The sequence below is a fragment of the Miniopterus natalensis genome, chromosome 17 (genome assembly GCF_054644295.1).
Source record: "Miniopterus natalensis isolate mMinNat1 chromosome 17, mMinNat1.hap1, whole genome shotgun sequence".
NCBI lineage: Eukaryota > Metazoa > Chordata > Mammalia > Chiroptera > Miniopteridae > Miniopterus > Miniopterus natalensis.
The window spans coordinates 41,415,155-41,433,989 of NC_142097.1; the positions used below are offsets into that span (position 1 = coordinate 41,415,155).

The window sequence follows — 18,835 nt, forward strand, 5'->3', positions numbered from 1 at the left end:
CCACGAAGGACACAATGGGGACACACGGAGAAATCTAGCCTGGGTATTAGCAGCCTTGTATCAATGTGAAATTTCCTGGGGGTGAAAATTGTATCGTGGCTCCGCAGAGGAATTGCTTATACCTAACAATTCTACTTCGGGGTCAAGGGACATCACATCTGCAACTAATTCTTAAATAACTCAGCAAAAAAGTGCTCGCATTACATGTATGGACAGAGCAAGAGAGCGCAGATGCAAGATCTTAACAACTGGCGGATGCTAAAATGTATACAGGTATTTATGGTACTGTACTTATAATTTGTCTAAGATTAGAAAATTTTCAAAATTAAAAGAGGAAAAAAAAAAAGCACCTGCTGTGAGCCAGGCCCTCTTTGGGGGCAGGGCTGGTGAAGTGGACATGGGTGACTTCTGTGCCCCGCCTTCCCTTCTGCTAACAGCTCTCACCCTCCTTTCCCACCACGTGGCTCTAGTGTGGGACTGTACACACAGCGACCCATGGCCTCGAGAAGACCCCCCGATGGAGGCCTGGCCAACCACAGTGCTCCTCGGCCAGCCTTCTTGGGGGTGAGGGGGCTGGGTGGGGATGAGTGCCCTAGGTGGAAGCCCATTCACGTCCCTGGAATAACTTCCACCCAACCAAGCTCTGAGGTGGCACATTTGCCTTCTCCCGCTGCTTTGTTTTCTAGAACTGGGAGAGCACCGTTCTCAGAGATTGCTTAGGATATGCATTAAGGATGCAATCCTTTTTCAATGAGAGGCAGTGCTGGGTGGTAAAGAACTCCAGCTCTGCAGTCAGACGACTTCTAGCTAAAGCCCAGCTCAACAATCTGACTTCGGGTAAATTGTTTAATCTCCCTGAGCCTCAGTTTGCTCATCTGTAGAATGGGGAAAACAGGCTTGCTCGCAAGAGTAAATGAGATAATCATAGAGTGCGTATCATAACGCCTGCCATATAATAAGCTCTTTTTCATTGCCAGTATTATCATCATCATGACCAGCTGGACTCTGACTATGACCAGGATGCCCCAGGACTGACCATTTCCCAAGGAAGCCCATTCTGTCGTGGGGCAAGTCTGGCCCGTGTGCTGAGCTGGAATCTGCTTCTGTGCAGAGCCCACACTGGTGCACTTACAGTTCCCAGGCACCAAACGAGTAGCTGTGAACCAGCGAAAGAACCAGCGAAAGAACCGGCTCCCTGCCAGTAGAAGTCAGGGACAGGCTGGGAGGCTCTGGCACCACTAACCCCCCCATAGTGTGCCCTCTGCATGCCATTCGGGTATGTCTGGCACCCAAGAGCATGCAAGGGCTCCTCACTGAGGCTGTCAAACTGCCCAGTGCTGCCAGACTGTGGCTAGGAATGTCTTTGGGTCCCCACCTAAAATCCATCAAAGGGGCAGCGCAGGGAGGGCCCCCTAGTCTCCTCGTGGGCCCCCTGAAGACCTGAGGCCCAGAGTGGCGGGCAATGGAGAGCCTCCTGCTTCCTGGTCTGCCTCTCACCATCCAGAGCGGAGGGTGGTGCTCCTGCCTTGGCACCCCTGCTCCCTCCTTTGCCAAAGTGGCCATACCCACTGGGTGTGGCCCAATGCAGGCCAGGATTGGGGGGGGAAGGAACCTGGAAGTCACCCAGACTCTAGTCTCCCCCTTTGCAAAGAAAAAGAAAGTTCTCTGGAAAAGACAAACCCTCAAGCAATTAAACCCCCCCTCTCATTTGCATTCCTGTCCCCTGCGGCAGATCTGTATCAACATCCCCTGGGCAAGACAATCTTGTTTCCTCCCCAACAAAACCAATTATACACATCAGGTGGGGGATTAACCGCTAGCCACAGGGCTGCGAGCCAGTGAGAGGGGAGCGGCGCAGGAGGAAGGGCCCAGGAAGGGCTGGCGGCCAGCTGGGCTGGGGGAGTGGCTGCCTCGCAGGACCACTTCCAGCAGCGGACCCTCGAGCCCTCCGTCTGAGACCCTGTTCTCTCTCCGTCCTCTGTGTCCGCACCTGGCCGTGTCTGGGCGAGGTAAGGGCCAGCCCAGCTCAGAGTTCAGTGTAAGGGCACACAAGGGCGTGGAGAGAACCCGAAGACTCCGGGTGGCCGCCTCATGTCCCATCTCCGCAGCTCCCCCAAAGAGCTATGCTCCCCTTATTGATCCCTGGTTGCCTTCTGCCGCACCCATGTTGAACCCAGACCCCCACCTAGAGGGCCCCCTGGACAGTAGGGAGGGAAGGAAAGGGCTCTGGTCGCAGCCATGGCAACAGCCCAGCTGGTGGTGAGCACCCTGCCCCCATCACCGCCTCTGCCCCACCCACCCCCGCAGGCGCCACCCTGTCCGGGCAGGGCAGGGTCTTCTCATCCCTGGGCAGGGCTGTTGGCCCCACTTCTGTGACCCCAGCCTCCCAGCTGCACTGGGCCGGGAGTCGTCACCCCCAAACTGCCACGCAGCACCCCCCAGTACCCAGGAGGAGGGGGGCCGCTTGCCTGTACTCCAGGGAGAACTTGGTCAGCTCCCTGCTGTTGTGCAGCCACTTGAACTCCAGCGGCCAGCTCCCCTCGGCCATGCACGTGAGCACTAGGCGGTTGCCCTCCAGGTGCACCTGCGTCCGCACCGGCTCCGTCTTGAAATAGGGGGCCACGTCATCTGTGGAAACAGAGGCGCAAAGCCACGTTACCGCTTGCTCGCCTTGATCCGGTCACTCGTTTGGAGCCCTAACACCCCTCGGCAGGAGCAGGTGCAGCCTTGTGGCTGGGAAGGACTTGAACTTGGGTCAGTCTGGTTTCAGAGGACTCCAGGGCAGGGCCCACCCAGGGGACCCCCTCCACTGCCAGGCTGCTAGGTCCTCCCATCCCTGACCCTGCGCCCGCTGCCTGCCTCGACCTTCCCACTCACACACCAGGTCAGCTCCCTGGCAGAGGAAGGCCACAGCCCGGGCTGTGGGGGCGGGTCCAGTCGTGGCTACGCCTCTCTGCAGAGCCATCTCAACCTTCTGACCTGACTCAGCCCCGCCAACCACGAGCTCCCCACAGCTCCCCTCAACTAATTCAATGCACTCCAGGTCCCCGGACTCCAGGGGACCATGAAGACCTTCCTGCCCTTCGGGCCAGTGGGAGGGAGGGGCAATGAAATAACGAGGGGTTGGCAAAGGATAGGAAAAGATGGAGGAAGGGGGGGCCTCCAAGCCCAGCAGAGAGCCCGCCTCCCTTTGTGGATGGGGTGGGCCGGGGGAGAAGCCAGCATCTGGAAACAAAAACTAAAGCACCTGCTAGGTTCTGAACTGTTTGAGATGCTTTAACGATGCTCATTTACTCCGTGTGCAACCCCCGAGTAGCCAGGATCATAACCCACCTCTCAGAAACGGGTTAGGAACCTGCCTGGGATCCAGACTGGCCAAACCAAGTCCAGCACCTTCTCTGCCACTCTGTGCCCAAGGGGTGGGGCGTGTCAGAGCCGAGCAGGAAGCTGCTGGCAGGGCAGGCCTTGGGCGTCCTGTCCTGCAGACCAGTGGTGGATGGTCCCGGCATCCACGCCCGTCTGTGCTCACCCTGTAACTCCAGCAGCGCGGGCGTGGACAAGTATTCATTTTCCTGAGTCTCAATTTCTCCATCACGAGACACAGGGAGAGAAATAGGCACCTTGACGTCATCGGGATTAAATGAAATAATAATTGTGAAAATGCTAGGGTAGATGTTCTGCAAATGTTCATTTCTTTCCCCTAAACAGAAGTGTGCGTGTCCCTGCCAGGGAGGGGGCTGCCATCCAGCTCTGGCTGGTGCCCCAGCCACACCTTGGCCCAGAGCTAACTTTCCCCTATGAGCCCAGAGAGCAGAAACCACCTACGCTGTGTTTGTGTGCTTTTGGGGGTTTTTTGCCTAAGAAATGGGCTCAAGCACAGGAAGAAGGGGGCAGGGGGCAGGGGCTGGGGAGTGGGTAGCTTACAGGGTGGAAGGGAGTGAGCTGAGATGCCGCTGGACAGGACAGGCGGTCAGCCCACTGGGAATGGTAGAGGCTGGGTCCCTCCTGCATGGCAGGCTGACCCCTGAGAGCATCAGTGGGGCCTGGAGCCCTGGGCCCCAAGTCCATCTTCCCACCCTCAGATTCAACCAGAATTGGGCATCCATGGTCAGTTAAGTCCAGAATTTGTGGCAAGGCCTCACTCTGGGCTCAAGCACAGATTGGTAACTTAAGAGAAGCCATAAAGTATGTTTGGGGCCCAGGCTGCTTAGCACCCCCAACCTCAAGCCTGAGGTCTCAATCTTATGAGTGTATAACTTGTGAGTGTTTGGGGGAGTCTTCCTTGAACCCCATCCCTGCTATGGACCCTCACGGTGGGGGCCACCGAGAGGCTGACCAGGGAGGACCGTAGGTGGCTGGGAAAGGAAGCGCAGACCCGCACAGAAGGCCACCCTGGGCCACTGTGTCTGCGAAGCCGATGTTGCAGCCTCGGGTTAGATGCGGCTTAGGAGCACATCTCTCCATCACCCCTAATGACTGTCATGTCAGCCTACTGCCTTACAAGTGGAAAGTGCCTCTTTTAGAGCGTGTACTCAGGGGAGTGGCTAGCACCCCCTGGTCCCTGGCTTCTGGGGTCCCAGCCCACCTCTGGCCGGTGGCAGAGGCAGGCACTCATTTGCCTAGAAAAAAAAAACCCACAAAAAAAAAAAAAAAAAAAGATTCTCTGCCCTCCTGCCTGTTGAAGCCGCCAGCTCTGCTCTCTGTTTAACAAATGGACACATTCGCACTTCAAAGGCTCATTCATATTCTCCAGCAGCTTTCAAGAGCCCTTTGAATCGAGTTTTTAAAAACCCTCTGTTAGTTCCTGTCATCACTGGTTTGTTTTAAAACAATAACATTCCCAGCCCCCAAGTGACTCAGTCCCTTGGATGTGGGGCTGACTCAGAGCCAGCACAGTCGGGGTGTGTGTGGGGGGGCATATGTGCTTGCACGCACACACATACACACGCACACATGCTCTGCACCCCGACCCCTCGCTCGCCTCTGTAAACCACTCGATCGCTGAGCAATTTGCTCCCAGCTCCGCATCTGCCAGTTCGCTCCTCTGGCTCTCCCCGGGGGTGCCAGCCTGGAGCCAATGACTTTTGCTTGGATGGGTTGATTCCGGCTGCTGCCAGAGATAATGGCTTGGGGGAAGAGGCAAGGGAGTGCGGATATCCCCGCCTGAGACCCTGCTGGGCACCGCTGGGCGCTGAGCTGGGTGCTCCGCATCCCTCATCCCACGTTATCCTCACGAGGTAGCCTGGGAGAGGTTAAGGGTCTTCTCCCTAAGCCCCCGTGGTGGGTCACCCCACCCTGCCTCCTCCAAACACCCCCTGCCGTCAGGATCCAGAGGTCAGGAGGGAGTCCTCCACAGGAATGAGAGCCATGGCAGGGAGTCCAGCCAGCTGGTTTCCTTGATGGGCCCCCTTGCCCCAAAGCAGGAGAAGGCAGGGGGCCTGGGAGTGTGTGTGCCACAGGGGGAAAGTCACTGATGGGAAGAGCAGACGGGTGGGCACAGCAGTGTGTGCATGTGTGTATGTTCATGTGCCTGTCTGTGTGGAGCTGGGTATATATGTGGGTGTGTTTTCATGTGTGCATGCCTATGTGTGTGTCTGTGAGTGTCTGTATATGTCTGTGTGTGCGCATGTGTGTGTCTGCATGTCTGTGTACGTCTCGATCTCTATGGGTGTGCATGTGCGTGTGTGTATGTGTGCATGTTCGTGTATGTTTATGGGCGGGAGCAGATTTCTGCCTCACGAACACGCAGGAGGGTAACGCAGATCACTGACCCTGGACAAGTTATTTAACCCTTTGCACCTCAGTTTCCTTAGCTGTAAGTTGTGAGGATTAATAAATTGAACAACATAAAGTGCTTAGAAAAGTGCCTGGCACTGGTACCCACTATTACAGATGGACATATATGCAGATGGACAGGCCCTGTGGGCGGGGCCATCAGCTCCTCTCAGCCTCAGTCCTAGGGTCGCGCAGGGTACGGCGTCTATGGCGCACATGACAGCCCTGCGGCCACCTTCTCAGGGGAAGGGGTCTCCGAGAATGGAGAGCTGTGGGTAGAATCAGTGCCACACAGATGTCATTCTCTTAAACTTTCCCTCACTTTGAAAATGCTCACAAAGGATGGATTTTTTTTTTAACTAGACAAAGTGACTCTAAAGTTCACATTGAAAAAAAAACCACAACCAAAAGAACAGCCAAGAAAATCCTGGAAAATAATAGTAAGTACAGGAGACTGGCACAGATACGGAACCATATTCCAAAGCTGCAGTAATTAAAACAGGGGGCTCTTGTACAAATAGGCTGATGAAGCAATGGACTAAAAAGTCTAGAAATAGACCCGGATCCATATGGGATGATTTCCTAGATGATGACAGTAGAAATTCAAGTCAGTGGGGGGAAGTTCGATCATTCACCAAATGCCTCTGGAACAGCTAGAGAGCCATTTGGGAGAAGGAAAAAAAAGCTGAATCTCTTCCTCACACTTTACCTCAAAATAAATGCTAGATGGATCAATGTTTTAAACATGAAAAATAAATTCTAAAAGAGCTAGAAAAAAATCACCGGGGTTTAAAAATATATAATCTTGGCAAAGCGACGTATTCGCCAAGTACTTTCTAAGTACTACACAAACTCCAGAAAGTCGTAAAACAGATTGATGCCTTCAACGATATAAAAATTGTGCACGGGGAGAGGAAAAAAAAGACCCATAAACAAAAAGAAGCGACAAAATGACAAACTAGGGGGAAATATTTGCAACTTTTATCATGGACAAAGAGCTCCTTTTCCTGGTATAAAAAAATATTCCCATAAATCAATAAGAAAAAGGTAAACAAACCAACAGAGAAATGGGCAAAGGATATGAACGGTTCCCAGAAAGGAATTACAAATAACCCCGAAACGTACAAAGATGCTGAACTTCTCGGTGAGAGAAAGGCGAACTAAAGCCCACTGGAGCTCCCTGCTCTTCCTGTCACTAGGCCGAGATGGGGAGCTTGATAATACCCAGGGCTGGGGAGCCTCTGGAGGCCCCAGGCGAGCTCGCATTCTGCTCTGGGGGCCCGTCACTTGGCACAACATCTACAGGGACAACTTGGTTCTATCCAAATGAAAAGATGCGCCCCTCCCCCAATCCACCAGCTCTGCAAGGAGTTTATACTCCACGGATGTACCCCGGCAAGGGTGCAACGAGAGCAGCTCTCTGCCCTGCAACAGCAAGAGCTGAGAAACGACCAGAACGTCCATCAGGAGGGTGCTGGTTAAAGAAATGACTGCACCTCCCAACAATCAAATTCCCCTGCACAAGGCTCCGGAGCCATTTTTGAGAACCGCTGTTAAGTGAAAAAAAAAAGCAAGGTGTACAACGGGGTACGTAATCGGCTACCACTTGTGTTCAAGTGCTTTTTTCTTCAAGTATAAAAATATAGTTGCTTGTATAGCATCGGCTTTTTCGGGGGGGGGGGTGGTTACATAAGACAATGGGCTCAGTGATGCTTTAGGGAGAACTGAGGGGCTGGGGGTTGGGGGTGGGGACTCACTTTTTGCAACTTTCATGCTGTGTCCCACAGTTATAATGGGTTACTTATTTATAGTCAGAGAGATGCATGCATGTGCATAAACGTATGCGAGTGCACAGGGTGAGGTGTCACGGGGCAGCCCTGCTGGCGACCGAGGAACCGGCAGGCCCTCTGTGTGCTTGGGGCACAGGGTGTAGTGTGGCTGGGGGTCCCTGACCACCCGAGCCGGAGCCCCTTTGAAGGAAGAGCAGCCTTCGGAGGCAGACAAGAGGCCTCAGTCCTGGGCCTTCTCCTTCCCCATAGTAGTTCAGGGGGGTGCCCCTGCCTGACTTTCCCTTGATATTCCCAATAAATACCCCCATTGTCACCCTCCCCTCTGGGCTCTAGGCTAAATGGCCCCATAGAGACCTTATCTCAACTTCAGCCCCCCCCCGTTCCAGCCCCCAGCACAATAATATCTTCGTGCTCTGAGCCCCTCCATCTCTCCATCGCTCCTGGAATTTGACTTCCCAGCCAGCCCAGGCCTGGGAACCTCACCTCCCTGGGAGTGCCAGCCAGGGCGAGGACCTCCACCCGCCTTCTGATTGTCCCAAAGATGTCTATCTGCCCTCCAGGACCAGCTTCAAGGGTCAGTAGGCGGGACAAATGTCCTTCCCAGCTCTGAAACTCCCCAAAGCCTCTCTCTTTCAGCAGCCACCTCCTGGGCACATGGTGACTGCTGTCACTGGGATCTGTCTGGAATGGGTGGGAACAGGGTGAAGGTTGGGATTCTTACAAACTTTCCCCCTCACCATCTCCTAGCCTCTGCACCGGCACCTTGTCCTGCGTTGACCTCCACGACCTGTCTGGTCATCGGCTGGAAAGTCTGTGCTCCTTGGAGCTGGCCTCCTAATCTGGTCCCCTGCCTGGAGCTGGCCTCCTAACCTGGTCCCTAGCCCTTCAGCACCCCAGCTCCTGCTTCCCACCTCCTCTCTGCTCCCACGAATGAGATGCTAATTTATGCTCCTCCCCTGTCTCCTGGCAGATGCCTGGCCCAGCTCAGTCCCTGTGCTGCCTGCATGCCAAGTGCTTCATTAGCCAAGAAAGAAGGCTCTTGCCCTCCTTAATCTGATCATTGCCAGTGACCTTCAGGAGCCGGGCACCTTCTGACGTCGGGGGGCCTGGGATGGTGCGACAATCAATTATGCCTCGGCTCCACAGCTGCTACCGAATGGATTTCTCACTCAGAAAAGCGTGTTCGAAAAGCCTCTAATGGAACGGATCATCAGTTTGTTTGAATACACATCTAATCTGATTAGGGGGGCCCAGCCACCAGGGCAGCCAGCACAACTGAGCCCCGACATGGCCCCCGGGAATGATTGCGGTGGTGGGGCCCAGCCTGGGGAAGTGGGGGGTGTGAGACCCAAGCCCACCACCCAGGCTGCCCAGCCCAGCCAAAAAGTCACAGAGAACGAAGCACACGGAGACCTGGGATGACGCCTCCTGGGTTTCTACTGCCCCAGCACTGGACACAGAGTCTGAGGCAAAGAAGATGCTTAGAAATGAATGAATGAATGAATGAATGAATGAATGAATGAATGAATGAATACGGCAAAGTCCAATGTGAAAGCTAAGGGATGCCAATAAAGTCCACTCCTGGGCAAGATCAGTTGATGACTGTACTGGGTTGAATGATGACCCCCTCACTCATGTCCTTCCTGGGACCTCAGAATGAGACCCTATTTGGAAACAGGGTCACTGTAGGTGTAAATTAGTTAAGATAAGGTCACCTGGGAGTGGGGTGGGCCCTGAATGCCTGGTGTCTTTATAAAAGGAGACAAGGAACAGAGGCACACAGAAAGATGGCCATGTGGCAACGGGGGGCGGGGGGCAGAGATTGGTTTGGGGCATCTACAAGCCAAGGAACACCCTTAGGTGAAAAATTGGACAAATGAACTTGCTGGGGGACAAATGAACTTGCTGTTGAACTTGGCCAGATCACCTCTCTCTTGGGCTGACATTCCTGGGGACTCTCTACATTCCCTTCCAGCCCTGATGTTGCAAGATCTGAGGAGCAGTGTGCTGTGGACCCTGACCTGGGTTCAAATCTTGGCTCAGCTGCTCGCTAACCAGGTGACGCCAGGCATCTCTGTAATCCCTTCATATCTCAGTGCTCTTATCTGAGAAATGGGATAATAATCGTGCTACCTCTCAGGACCACTGAAAGGAGTAAGTGTTTAGCCCAGCGCCAGGCACACAGCCCGCACGAGGGGAGCTGCAGTTATCCCCTGTCCTTACTTGGCGTGACCTCTGCAAGCCCCTCTCACAGCAGGGCCTCAGGCCTGGCCCTCACAGGTAAATAATGCCCAAGCGCCCCCAGCCGTGCGTGGGAAAAGGATGGTTCTCATTTCCGATGGGTTTATTCTGCTATTAACAGAGTGGACGGGAGCCCTTTCTCACATTTCCGCCGGAGGGTCAGAGATGAAACTCATACCATTGATTAGAGTGCTTTTGCCTAGCAGCGCTGTTATCATTTTAGTGTATTCAGATTCATTTGAGTTGTAAAACCAGTGATAATAAAATTTTCACTAACTCCCAAGAGGCTTGATTATGCTGCGTGGATGACACTCGCCTGTCCCTTGGTGACCCCGAGGTGCAACACGCGCTTGGCTTCTCCTGTTTACAGCGGGGACCCGAGGCTGCTGAACAGGAAGGCCTTCAGCTTTGGGGCTCAGCCGCCGAGCCAGGGCTCATCCCACCTGCTGCCCCCCATTCCCCGGGTGACTCTCTAACGATCCCTCAGCGGGTGAGCTCCCTCCACCGCACGGGTGCCACCATCAGCTTTGGTAACAGAAACATCCGCCTCCCGCAGGCCTTGAGGAGCTGAGAGAAGGGACTGGCAGGCCCGTGACTGCTTCTGAGACCCCGCACTGAGCATGTCTAATGTCCACCTTGGCCAGTGACGGCACCACCAGACACGGGCACAGAGGGCTCTGCTGAGAGAAATGGACAAGAGCGCCCAAGCTCCGGGGAGCAGGCTTCCCAGGGTGACCCCCTTTCCTCTTTCACCCTTGAGAAAGGCCAGCATCCAAGGGAGATGGCTCCTTGGGCCCGAGGAGAGGGAACAGGAGGTGAGGAGACAGGCACTGGTGGACCTGACTTGGCATCAGCCTTGACTTCCTACCATGCATCCGAGGGAGCTAAGCTGGACAGCAGGCCCGCGAGGGGCGCCCCGCTTGGCCTCACTGCCCCCAGATGGGGGCTTCCCACCCATTTCAGCGGCTGCTCCTGAGGCCTCCGCTTCCCAGGCATCAGAGCGGGGCGCCAGCCCAGGAGGAGGCAGGAGAAAGTTGTTTGCGAAGGAAAAATCCACTCCAAGCTCCCTGTGTTTTCTCATTTCATACTCCCGGCCACCTTGGGGGAGAGTTAGTATTATTACTGCCCTTTATTTCTCTCTCCTGAAGCTCACAGGGGAGAGGCGCGGGCGGGTCACCCTCTAGCCAGAGCCTGCTTTCGAACCCCGGCCGCCTGCCTCCCTCGAGGCCTCTGATCTCCGCTCGGGTCAGCGGCGTGTGGGTCACAGGGAGGGAGGCCAGGGCGGGCCTGGGTGCGGAGGAAAGAACAAGGCCCCGGCCCGCCTCCCGCCTCCTGCCGAGGCTGAGCTGGAAGCCGCCGCCGCCGGAGAACACGCGTTCATCAGGCTGGTGACCCGGCGCACCGGTGCTTTGTGGCGTGTAACGAAGACCGCGGAGCAGAAAATTGGAGTTCAATTTGCCGTCCATCCCGCACAGCGCTCAGCCCATTCCCGTCCCCGGCAGGCACCTCTGCGTTTCATCATAAATAACAACACCACGCGGCTCCATGGCCCTTTCAGCAGCTACAGGCCCCGAGCAATTTACAAGCTGGATTATACAGAGGCCCACACGTGCCTGCCGGCAGCTACTCCAGCTGGAACAAGTGCCACCCTCTTTTTCTGTGTCACCCACCTGGGGGACGTGCCCAACCTGCAGGGAAGCAGACCCTTGTCCCCCCAGACACCAGGCTCAGCCTCCGCCCCGACCGCTGTCCCTGACTTTCCTGGCATCCATCCTTAGCAGAGAGCCCACCAGGGACCAAGTCCTGCTGACCCTTTCTGGACCAAGTGCAGGTGCCAGGTTCTCTGAGGGGTGGAGGCCGGCAGAGCTGAGTCACTGCCAAGGTCCCACAGCTAGGAAGTGGCCTGGTGGACTTGTGGGTGAGCACTGAGAGTTTTCTCACTCCTCCCACACAAACCAACGCCACCGAAGGCCAACCCAGAGTGTGAACTCTGAGGACAAGAGAGGGAGGGGTGTGGGGTGTGAGGCTGAGCTGTCCGGGCCCCCCCATCCCAGGCTGCAGCTGCCCCGATGCCCCCCTTGCCCTGGGCTGGCTGCCCCTGCTCACGTGGCCTCGTGGCAGGTGGCTTTTCTGACAGCAGCCTGGCGGCCTGTGTGGGGAAGCAGAGGGAGCCCACTGAAAGGGGCTGCATTCGTTATCCTTGCACGGGAACCAGCAGGGTCTCCCACCCGCCTCTACTTTCTGTCGCTTTGCAGACCCCGAGCCCATCTGTCGGGCGTTAAAGGGCTACAGGGGGAGGCGATGGGATCTGCGTCCACAGTTGATCCCTGATCTTATCCACCAGGGAGGTCAGGTGGCCTCCTCTCTAGTCAGCAGCCGTCCCTGCTGTTTCCCTCACTCAATGCCATGTCCCCAGATGTAAATCGGGGTTCCCAGCCTCTCAGGAGGAGCTTGGGCCTGGCAGCTGATACTGGGGGGCCAACAAGAGAGACTGAGATACAGGGAAATTCATATTAATGAAAGAGGGGCCAGCTTTCCCAAGAGCATCCCCATGGGGCTGCAGTTCACACCAAGGTGGCTCCTGGCACTGGTCCCCAGCCCTCTTGTGTGGGGGCTGTGCTGGAGGAAACAGCTGCTGGGCTGGACGTGAGACAAAGCCCTGGGCTGCAGGCCGGCCCTGCCCAGCTCTGCCCCTCACCCATGATCGCCCTGGGCCTCTCACAGGCTCCAGGCACCTTGAGGCCAGCCTTTGTAGGACCCACCGAGTCCAACTTCTTTGGTTGGCAGATGAGGAAACTGAGGCAGAAGAGTTTAAGGGAAGATTTGAGCTCAGCTTTTCTGACCAAGTCAGGATGTCTCACTTGACTGCTCTTGGCCTCATTTCCCCACCCGTAAAATGGACATAAGGCTTAACAGGTGTCTACCGCCCTCTTCCAAGTCTAGCTTCCATCCGGGACATTCTCGGGGATGTCTGACTTATGCTAGAAAAGCCTCCTTCCCCCAAGAGAACCCAGGCTGCCCTTCTCCGTGGAGTGAGGTCCGGGTGCTTTAGAATGTTCTCCATGGCTTCCTGCTATACCCCCTGTTATGAGTTGAACTGGGTCCCCCAAAAGATACATCAAAGAGCTAACCCCAGTGAATATATGAATATGGCCTTATTGGGAAATAGGTCTGTGTAATTGTGATCACGTTAAGACGAGGTCTTTAGAAGTTGGCCCTAATCTAATCTGACAGACACACGGAGTAGACAGCTCTGTGACGACACAGGCAGGGACTGGAGCGGTGCATCTACAGGCCAGGGAACACCCAGGATTGCTGACAGTGCCGGGAGCTGGGAGAGGGGAGGGAGGGTTCTCCCTCAAGCCTTCTGAGAGAGCACAGCTCTGCTGGCACCTCAATTTCGGACGTCTGGTCTCCAGAAATGTGAAACAAGACATTTCGGCTGTTTTAAGTCACCTGGTTGGTGGTACTTGGCTTGGCAGTCCTAGGAAACTAGTCCAACCCCTAACCAAAGCCCACTCTATAAAAAAAAGCCAGCACTGAGCAGAAACCCTTCCTCCTCCACACAGGTTTCACAGCTGCTCCCCCCAGGAAAGGGAGAGGCCCCTTTTGGGCTCCCTGAGCCACATACACATCTATTGTCACATCAGTAACACCCTGTGCTGCCCCCAAACTTCTGAGTGCCCCACTGGACTCTAAGCTGTCAGGGGACACGACTCGGTCATTTCTGTGCCACAGCCCTTCACCTGGTGTCTTGCACAGAGCAGGAGCTCAGTACTGAAGGAAAGACTGGATTAAAGGAATTCTCTTATTTCCAGGGGGCTCTGTGACAATCCCTAACCTGTTCCTGACCTATCACTTCTCATTTTCACACGTCACTTCCCCATGCACAGGCCTCACCTTGCCCTCCTTGGCCCCAGAATGATGTGTGCCAGCCGCCAGCCGCTCTGCAGCGGGCCCCGAGTTCAGCTAATGGGGACTGACGACATCCCGCAAGGCAGGGAGCACAAGGGGCGGCAGGATTGGCAGGTTGGCAGCAGGCACCGGTGTGACTGATGGTCCTGCAAGGCCATTTCCAATTCATTCCCCGGAAGCTGAGCCATTCTGGGAAGGAGAGCATCCTGCCCCCCCGACTCCTGCATGTGACACCCCCCTTCTTTCTCCGAGGTCTCCCCTCCTTCCCAGAACTGAAGTCCCTGCCCTTCCCCGGTGGTTGGGGCATGGCAGTGGACGGGATGTTTAACTTTCACAGGCTCAGGAAGTGGATGACATGTTCCTGGTGGTCCCCTTTTCCTGCAGGGATACCCCCATCCTCTGGCCCACTCCCCTTGACCCCCTGCCAGGGTCTCACAACCCCAGGGCTGGGCTTCTGTCCATGGTTCTGAGGGCCAGGTGTCTCTGTAAATCCCTGAGCCCAGGTAGGTATGACTGTCCCACTGTACAGATAGAAAAACTGGGGCTCCAAGTCATGAAGTGACTTGGCCTAGGCTACACAGGTGGCCAGTGTAGACACTGAGATTTGGACACAGGGCTGTCTGTCTCCAAAGTCCACATGTAACATGTGAAGTGGGCTGGAAAGGCAAGGAGCCATCTCTGGGCACTCTGTCCTCAACCAGGCATAAGTCTTAGGGGGGCAGGGCAGGAGTTCCATCTCCTACAGTGAGCTCACTGTTCCCATGGGCACGGGCTGGCCTGGGGTCACCGGGGAAAGGCCAGGGCCAGGTCCTCAGCAGAGGCCAAACCATCACATGTAGCAAGTGGTTGAGCTGTCAAGAGACCCACTTCCCCCAGGACCTGTGTGACCCTGGGCAAGCCAGGCTAGTTCTCCAAGCCTCAGTTTCCCTTTAGACCACAGTCTGGCTCATCTCTACCCATCCTTCCCCAGGGTGCCCAGGACTAAGTGAGAGATGGTGTTTGCGCAAGAAGCCAGGGGGTTAAAGGTCTTGTCACCAGCAGTGTGAGACCACGAGAGGCTCCCATGGAGAGAGCTCATACAAGGAGAGGGTGGGCCCCAGAAGCCACCCTCAAAGGGCTAAGGCCAGGAGGGGCCCAGGAGACCTCTGCTCCCTGCCTGGCCATGCTCAGGCGTGGGGAGCCGTGGTCTGGGAGCTGTGGTCTGGCAATGGGCAAAGCCAGCGTGGGAAAGCGGGAGTTTACAGGAAGGCTACAAGTTACTGGAAAGGACAGTAAATTAATATAATAGGGCTGTTTGGCTGGTGACAAGGGATAAAACATGTGGTCCAAAAGAGCCCCATGTGAGATTGTCGAAAGGATGAATGAGAAGGCAAGATGGAGTGAAGGAAAGGGCAGGGAAGGGGCTCACAGAGCGGCGACAGGCGGGGGCAGCCGGGCCTCCTGACCTTCGTCATCTCCACCCTCTCAGCTCTCTGGGCTCCCCTTTCCCTCGATCCGACACACTCAGCGTCGGGTCCCGCAATGCTTCCCTCCAGCCGGCCCCTGCACAAACCCCCTCCTGTCCTCAAACTTGCTCCCTAGATTTTGGTGCCCCGGACCCCATCTTGCACAAATGCACTTGGCCCTTGGTCGTAATGTAGAGCATGCACGTCACACCTTCATTCACTCATTCAAATCCCAACTCTCTAGTTCAGCAAATGCTTCTTGAGCACCTACTTTGTGCCCTCCAGTTGCTTGTAGGCAGGCAGGGGATGGGTGAGCCCAATCAGCAGTGGGAAGAACACACAGTACAGCAAACCCCATGATACATCTTCCCTAGAGCGGGGGCGAGGCTCTCCAGGCCCGCAGGGACCGTTGGGGAAGGTGGCCCTGGCGGAGTTTCGAAGGGAGAGCAGGACCTGCGCCAGGCAGAGGGTCAGGAAAACTCGCAGGCAGCGGGTACTGTTTGTGCAAAAGCCGGGAGTCATGAGAACAGTGGCTTCTGGGAACTTCGGGTATTTCAGCGTGATGGGGACAGAAGGTGCAAGGGTGGTGGGCTGTGAGGTGGGAGAGGAGGCAGCTGGCCCAGCCGCCGCAATAGCTGCTGGACAGGCTGAACTTGGACTCCAGCCCTGGCTTCTTCAATAGGAGCTGCGTGGCCTTGGGCGAAGCACTTGACCCCTCTGAGCTGGTTTCCTTGTGTGAGGGGAACGAGATGAGAATGATAGCACCTGCCTCGTAGAACTGTGGCAAAGAATAAATGAGAAAACTTGGTCGTCTCCGAGGACACTTTCTGGTCTTTGAATGAATGAATGGTGAGCATCAGGGGCCCAGAAAATAAAGGGCTTATCGATTGTGTGAAGGAGTTTGGATGACATTCTGAGAGTGGTTGAGAGGCACTGGAGATTCTGAGAGTGTGTGTGAGTGTGTGTGTATTTGATTGTGTGAAGGAGTTTGGATGTCACTCTGAGGGTGGTGGAGAGGCACTGGAGATTCTGAGTGTGTGCGTGTGCGTGTGTGTGCGCGTGTGCACTGGGGGCTTGTTTGAGCGCTAGGATCAGCCCAAGCTCTCCCTCTCCAGCCTCTCCCAGCTCTAGTCTATTTTGTTTCCCTGGAAGAGAGTCAAACACAGTTCAAGGAGAAGACAAAACACTCAGAGATGGTCCTGAATGACCCTCAGTGAGGATGGACTGAAGGGACCCTCAACTTCTCAGCACAGTCTCAAGGTCATGACTCATCTGGTCAACCTTTTCCTGACCAGTGAGCACCAATTGTGGGCCAGGGCCTGGAACACAAAGAGGCACAGACATGGCCCTGCCCCGGGGCCTGCAAGCTGGCAGGAGAGATAGAATTCACTGGGAAGGGATGACTGATGGTGTGAGGCGTCACAGAGCGCAGCTGACTGCAGACACGGGAACCAGGTGCCATGGGCTCAGGGACAGAGTTGGGCTGCCGGGGGCGGGGCGGGCAGTCAGGGAGTTTCGTGGGGGAAGGAGGCATGGTGTGTGAGTCACCCGCTTGTTGATGAATCCAGTGGCACTGAGCTGTCAGCGCTGCACTGGCCAGCCGTCTTTGAGCTCAGGGCGTTTAGGGTCTACAAGAAAAGCAGGTGTTAGACAAGGGACTGCAGGCGTGAAGGGGCTGGGTAAGGGAGATGTAGGGGGCAGTGGGAACACATACATATAGGAGCGACTTCCCAGAAAGGTGATGTGGGAGCCAAAACCGAAGCCAGTCGAGCCCAGGTGGAATATTCTGGTGGACATCCAGCGCTGGAGCCCAGGGCTGGGGAATGGCTGTGCAGGCGTCAGTCGGCATGAGGCAGAAAGGAAGGGGAAGGCGATGAGGAAGGGGGTTGGGTGGCACTGTGAGTATGTCTCCCACGTCTCACGGGGTCTTTACCCGCCTGGATCCCCCGACCACTTCCTACTCTGTGCCTGCACAGTGAAAGAACTCATGTGTATTAAGTGTGTGCATCATGCCAGGTGCTCCCAGATGTGCTAGATGCACATTTCACCAAATCTGCACGACAGCCCTTCAAGGTCATTGCCTCCCCTCCAACAGATGGGAAAGGAGCAGCATAGGGAGGCTGGGGGTCTGCCCCCCATCACGCAGGGGTGAGCGGCAGCGGAGGGGTTCACACCCACGCCTGGCCAAGGCTCTTATCCCAAGGAGATGTTCAGGCCCCTGGTGACTGGGGAGGATGCCTGAGCTGTTCTCCCGGGACAAGTGGAGGATCGGGAGGGTGTAACTGAGCACCAACCCTCACAGAGGCGCAGGGTTTAGGGAACCACATCCCCAGGAGTCCTCTCTCTGTGGGCACACACACCACCCCACTGCTCCGGGAAAGAGTCCACAGGGGCAGCCAGAAGAAGGGTCCCAGCCCGGAGAGCAGGGGCCTCTCTGTCCCCTTCCCCGAAGTTCTCCCCCTGCGGCTGTGTCCCTCCCATCCTCCATCCCTCTCCCACCCTCTGTTGACTCTTGGACACTGCAGAGCCGGCATCTGCAACGGCCAATTCAGACCAACCTCTGCGGCTCATCCACTCGCACTACATCTACCCCTCAAGGTCAAAGCTTTTATTTCCAGGTGAGAAGGGTGAGAGGACAGTCCCTCTGGCCATGCCAGTCCGAGATAACTTATGGGCCAATCGGTGCATCCATTCACCTTTGCACTGAGGTCCACATGCAGGTGGGGAGCTGGAAGAGCAGGCCTCACCCCCGCACCTCTGTCTTTCTCGGAGTCCCTGAACTCTCCCGACTTCTGCTCCCTTGGGTGGCTCTCATGAGCCTCGCCTATCATTCCCCTCTGTTGTCTCTTTCCTGAGTCCTCTTAGGCAATTGTGGCCACTTGAGCTTCTTGTAAATGTCTCCTTAGCCTTCCTTTCAGTCACAGGGAGAAAATATTTCCCTGCCCAACCGAAAGATGATCCTGGAGAGAGAGGCGGCGGCTTAGCTTGCAGCAAGAATCCCTTACAAGCAGCCCCTGGGGTGCCCTGAAAGACATGGCAAGGACCGAGGAGCCAAGGTGTCGCCGAGGGAAGATGGCACTGGAACGCGGAGAGATCCACTGGGGCCCGTCTCCACCAGCTCTGAGCTGGGAAACCTGGGTAATCCACTCCACCCCCGAGCATCAACTTTCTCATCTGAAAATGGAGGTGGCAACGTCAAAATGAAGAGAGGAGCGACAAGTCATCAAGGTGTCTCTGCGAGCTTGTAGAGGCCCCAGTTCTCCAGCTCAGTCAGGAGGACTGTTCGTCCAGGCCCCACGCTGGGAACCACTGTGCACGTCTCCTTGGCTTCCTCTGTTCCTGCGCCCACATCCCGTCACCCACCTGAACATCCCTCACCCAGCGAGCCCCCGGCCCTCTCCTGTCATCTCTGATCTAGGTTTCATCTGCCGAGCCCTTGCTCACCTCCCGGCCATCGGTCATTAGTATGACCTCCTTAATTAAAGGCATCTCTGACCACATGCTTCCTGCTTAAACTCCCTCAATGGCACCTCATTGCAAATAGGGACAAAATACTCCCCAGCAAGGAAGACAAGGCCCTTTAGTCACTGAACCAGACGCATGGTGGGTGCTCTGGAAACACTGGTTAAATGGAGGAACTCAGCACCGTATGGTTTCCTAACACATCAC

General features: G+C 55.8%; 1 protein-coding gene across 1 annotated transcript in view; it reads right to left on the reverse strand.

The window, feature by feature from the left end:
- Nucleotides 1-18,835, reverse strand: part of SDK2 (sidekick cell adhesion molecule 2) — a 181,217-nt gene that overhangs the window by 97,644 nt on the left and 64,738 nt on the right. The window contains exon 2 of the mRNA XM_087826335.1: nt 2,469-2,628. Coding sequence (XP_087682461.1) covers nt 2,469-2,628 — 160 coding nt within the window. The remainder of the gene's footprint in view (nt 1-2,468; nt 2,629-18,835) is intronic.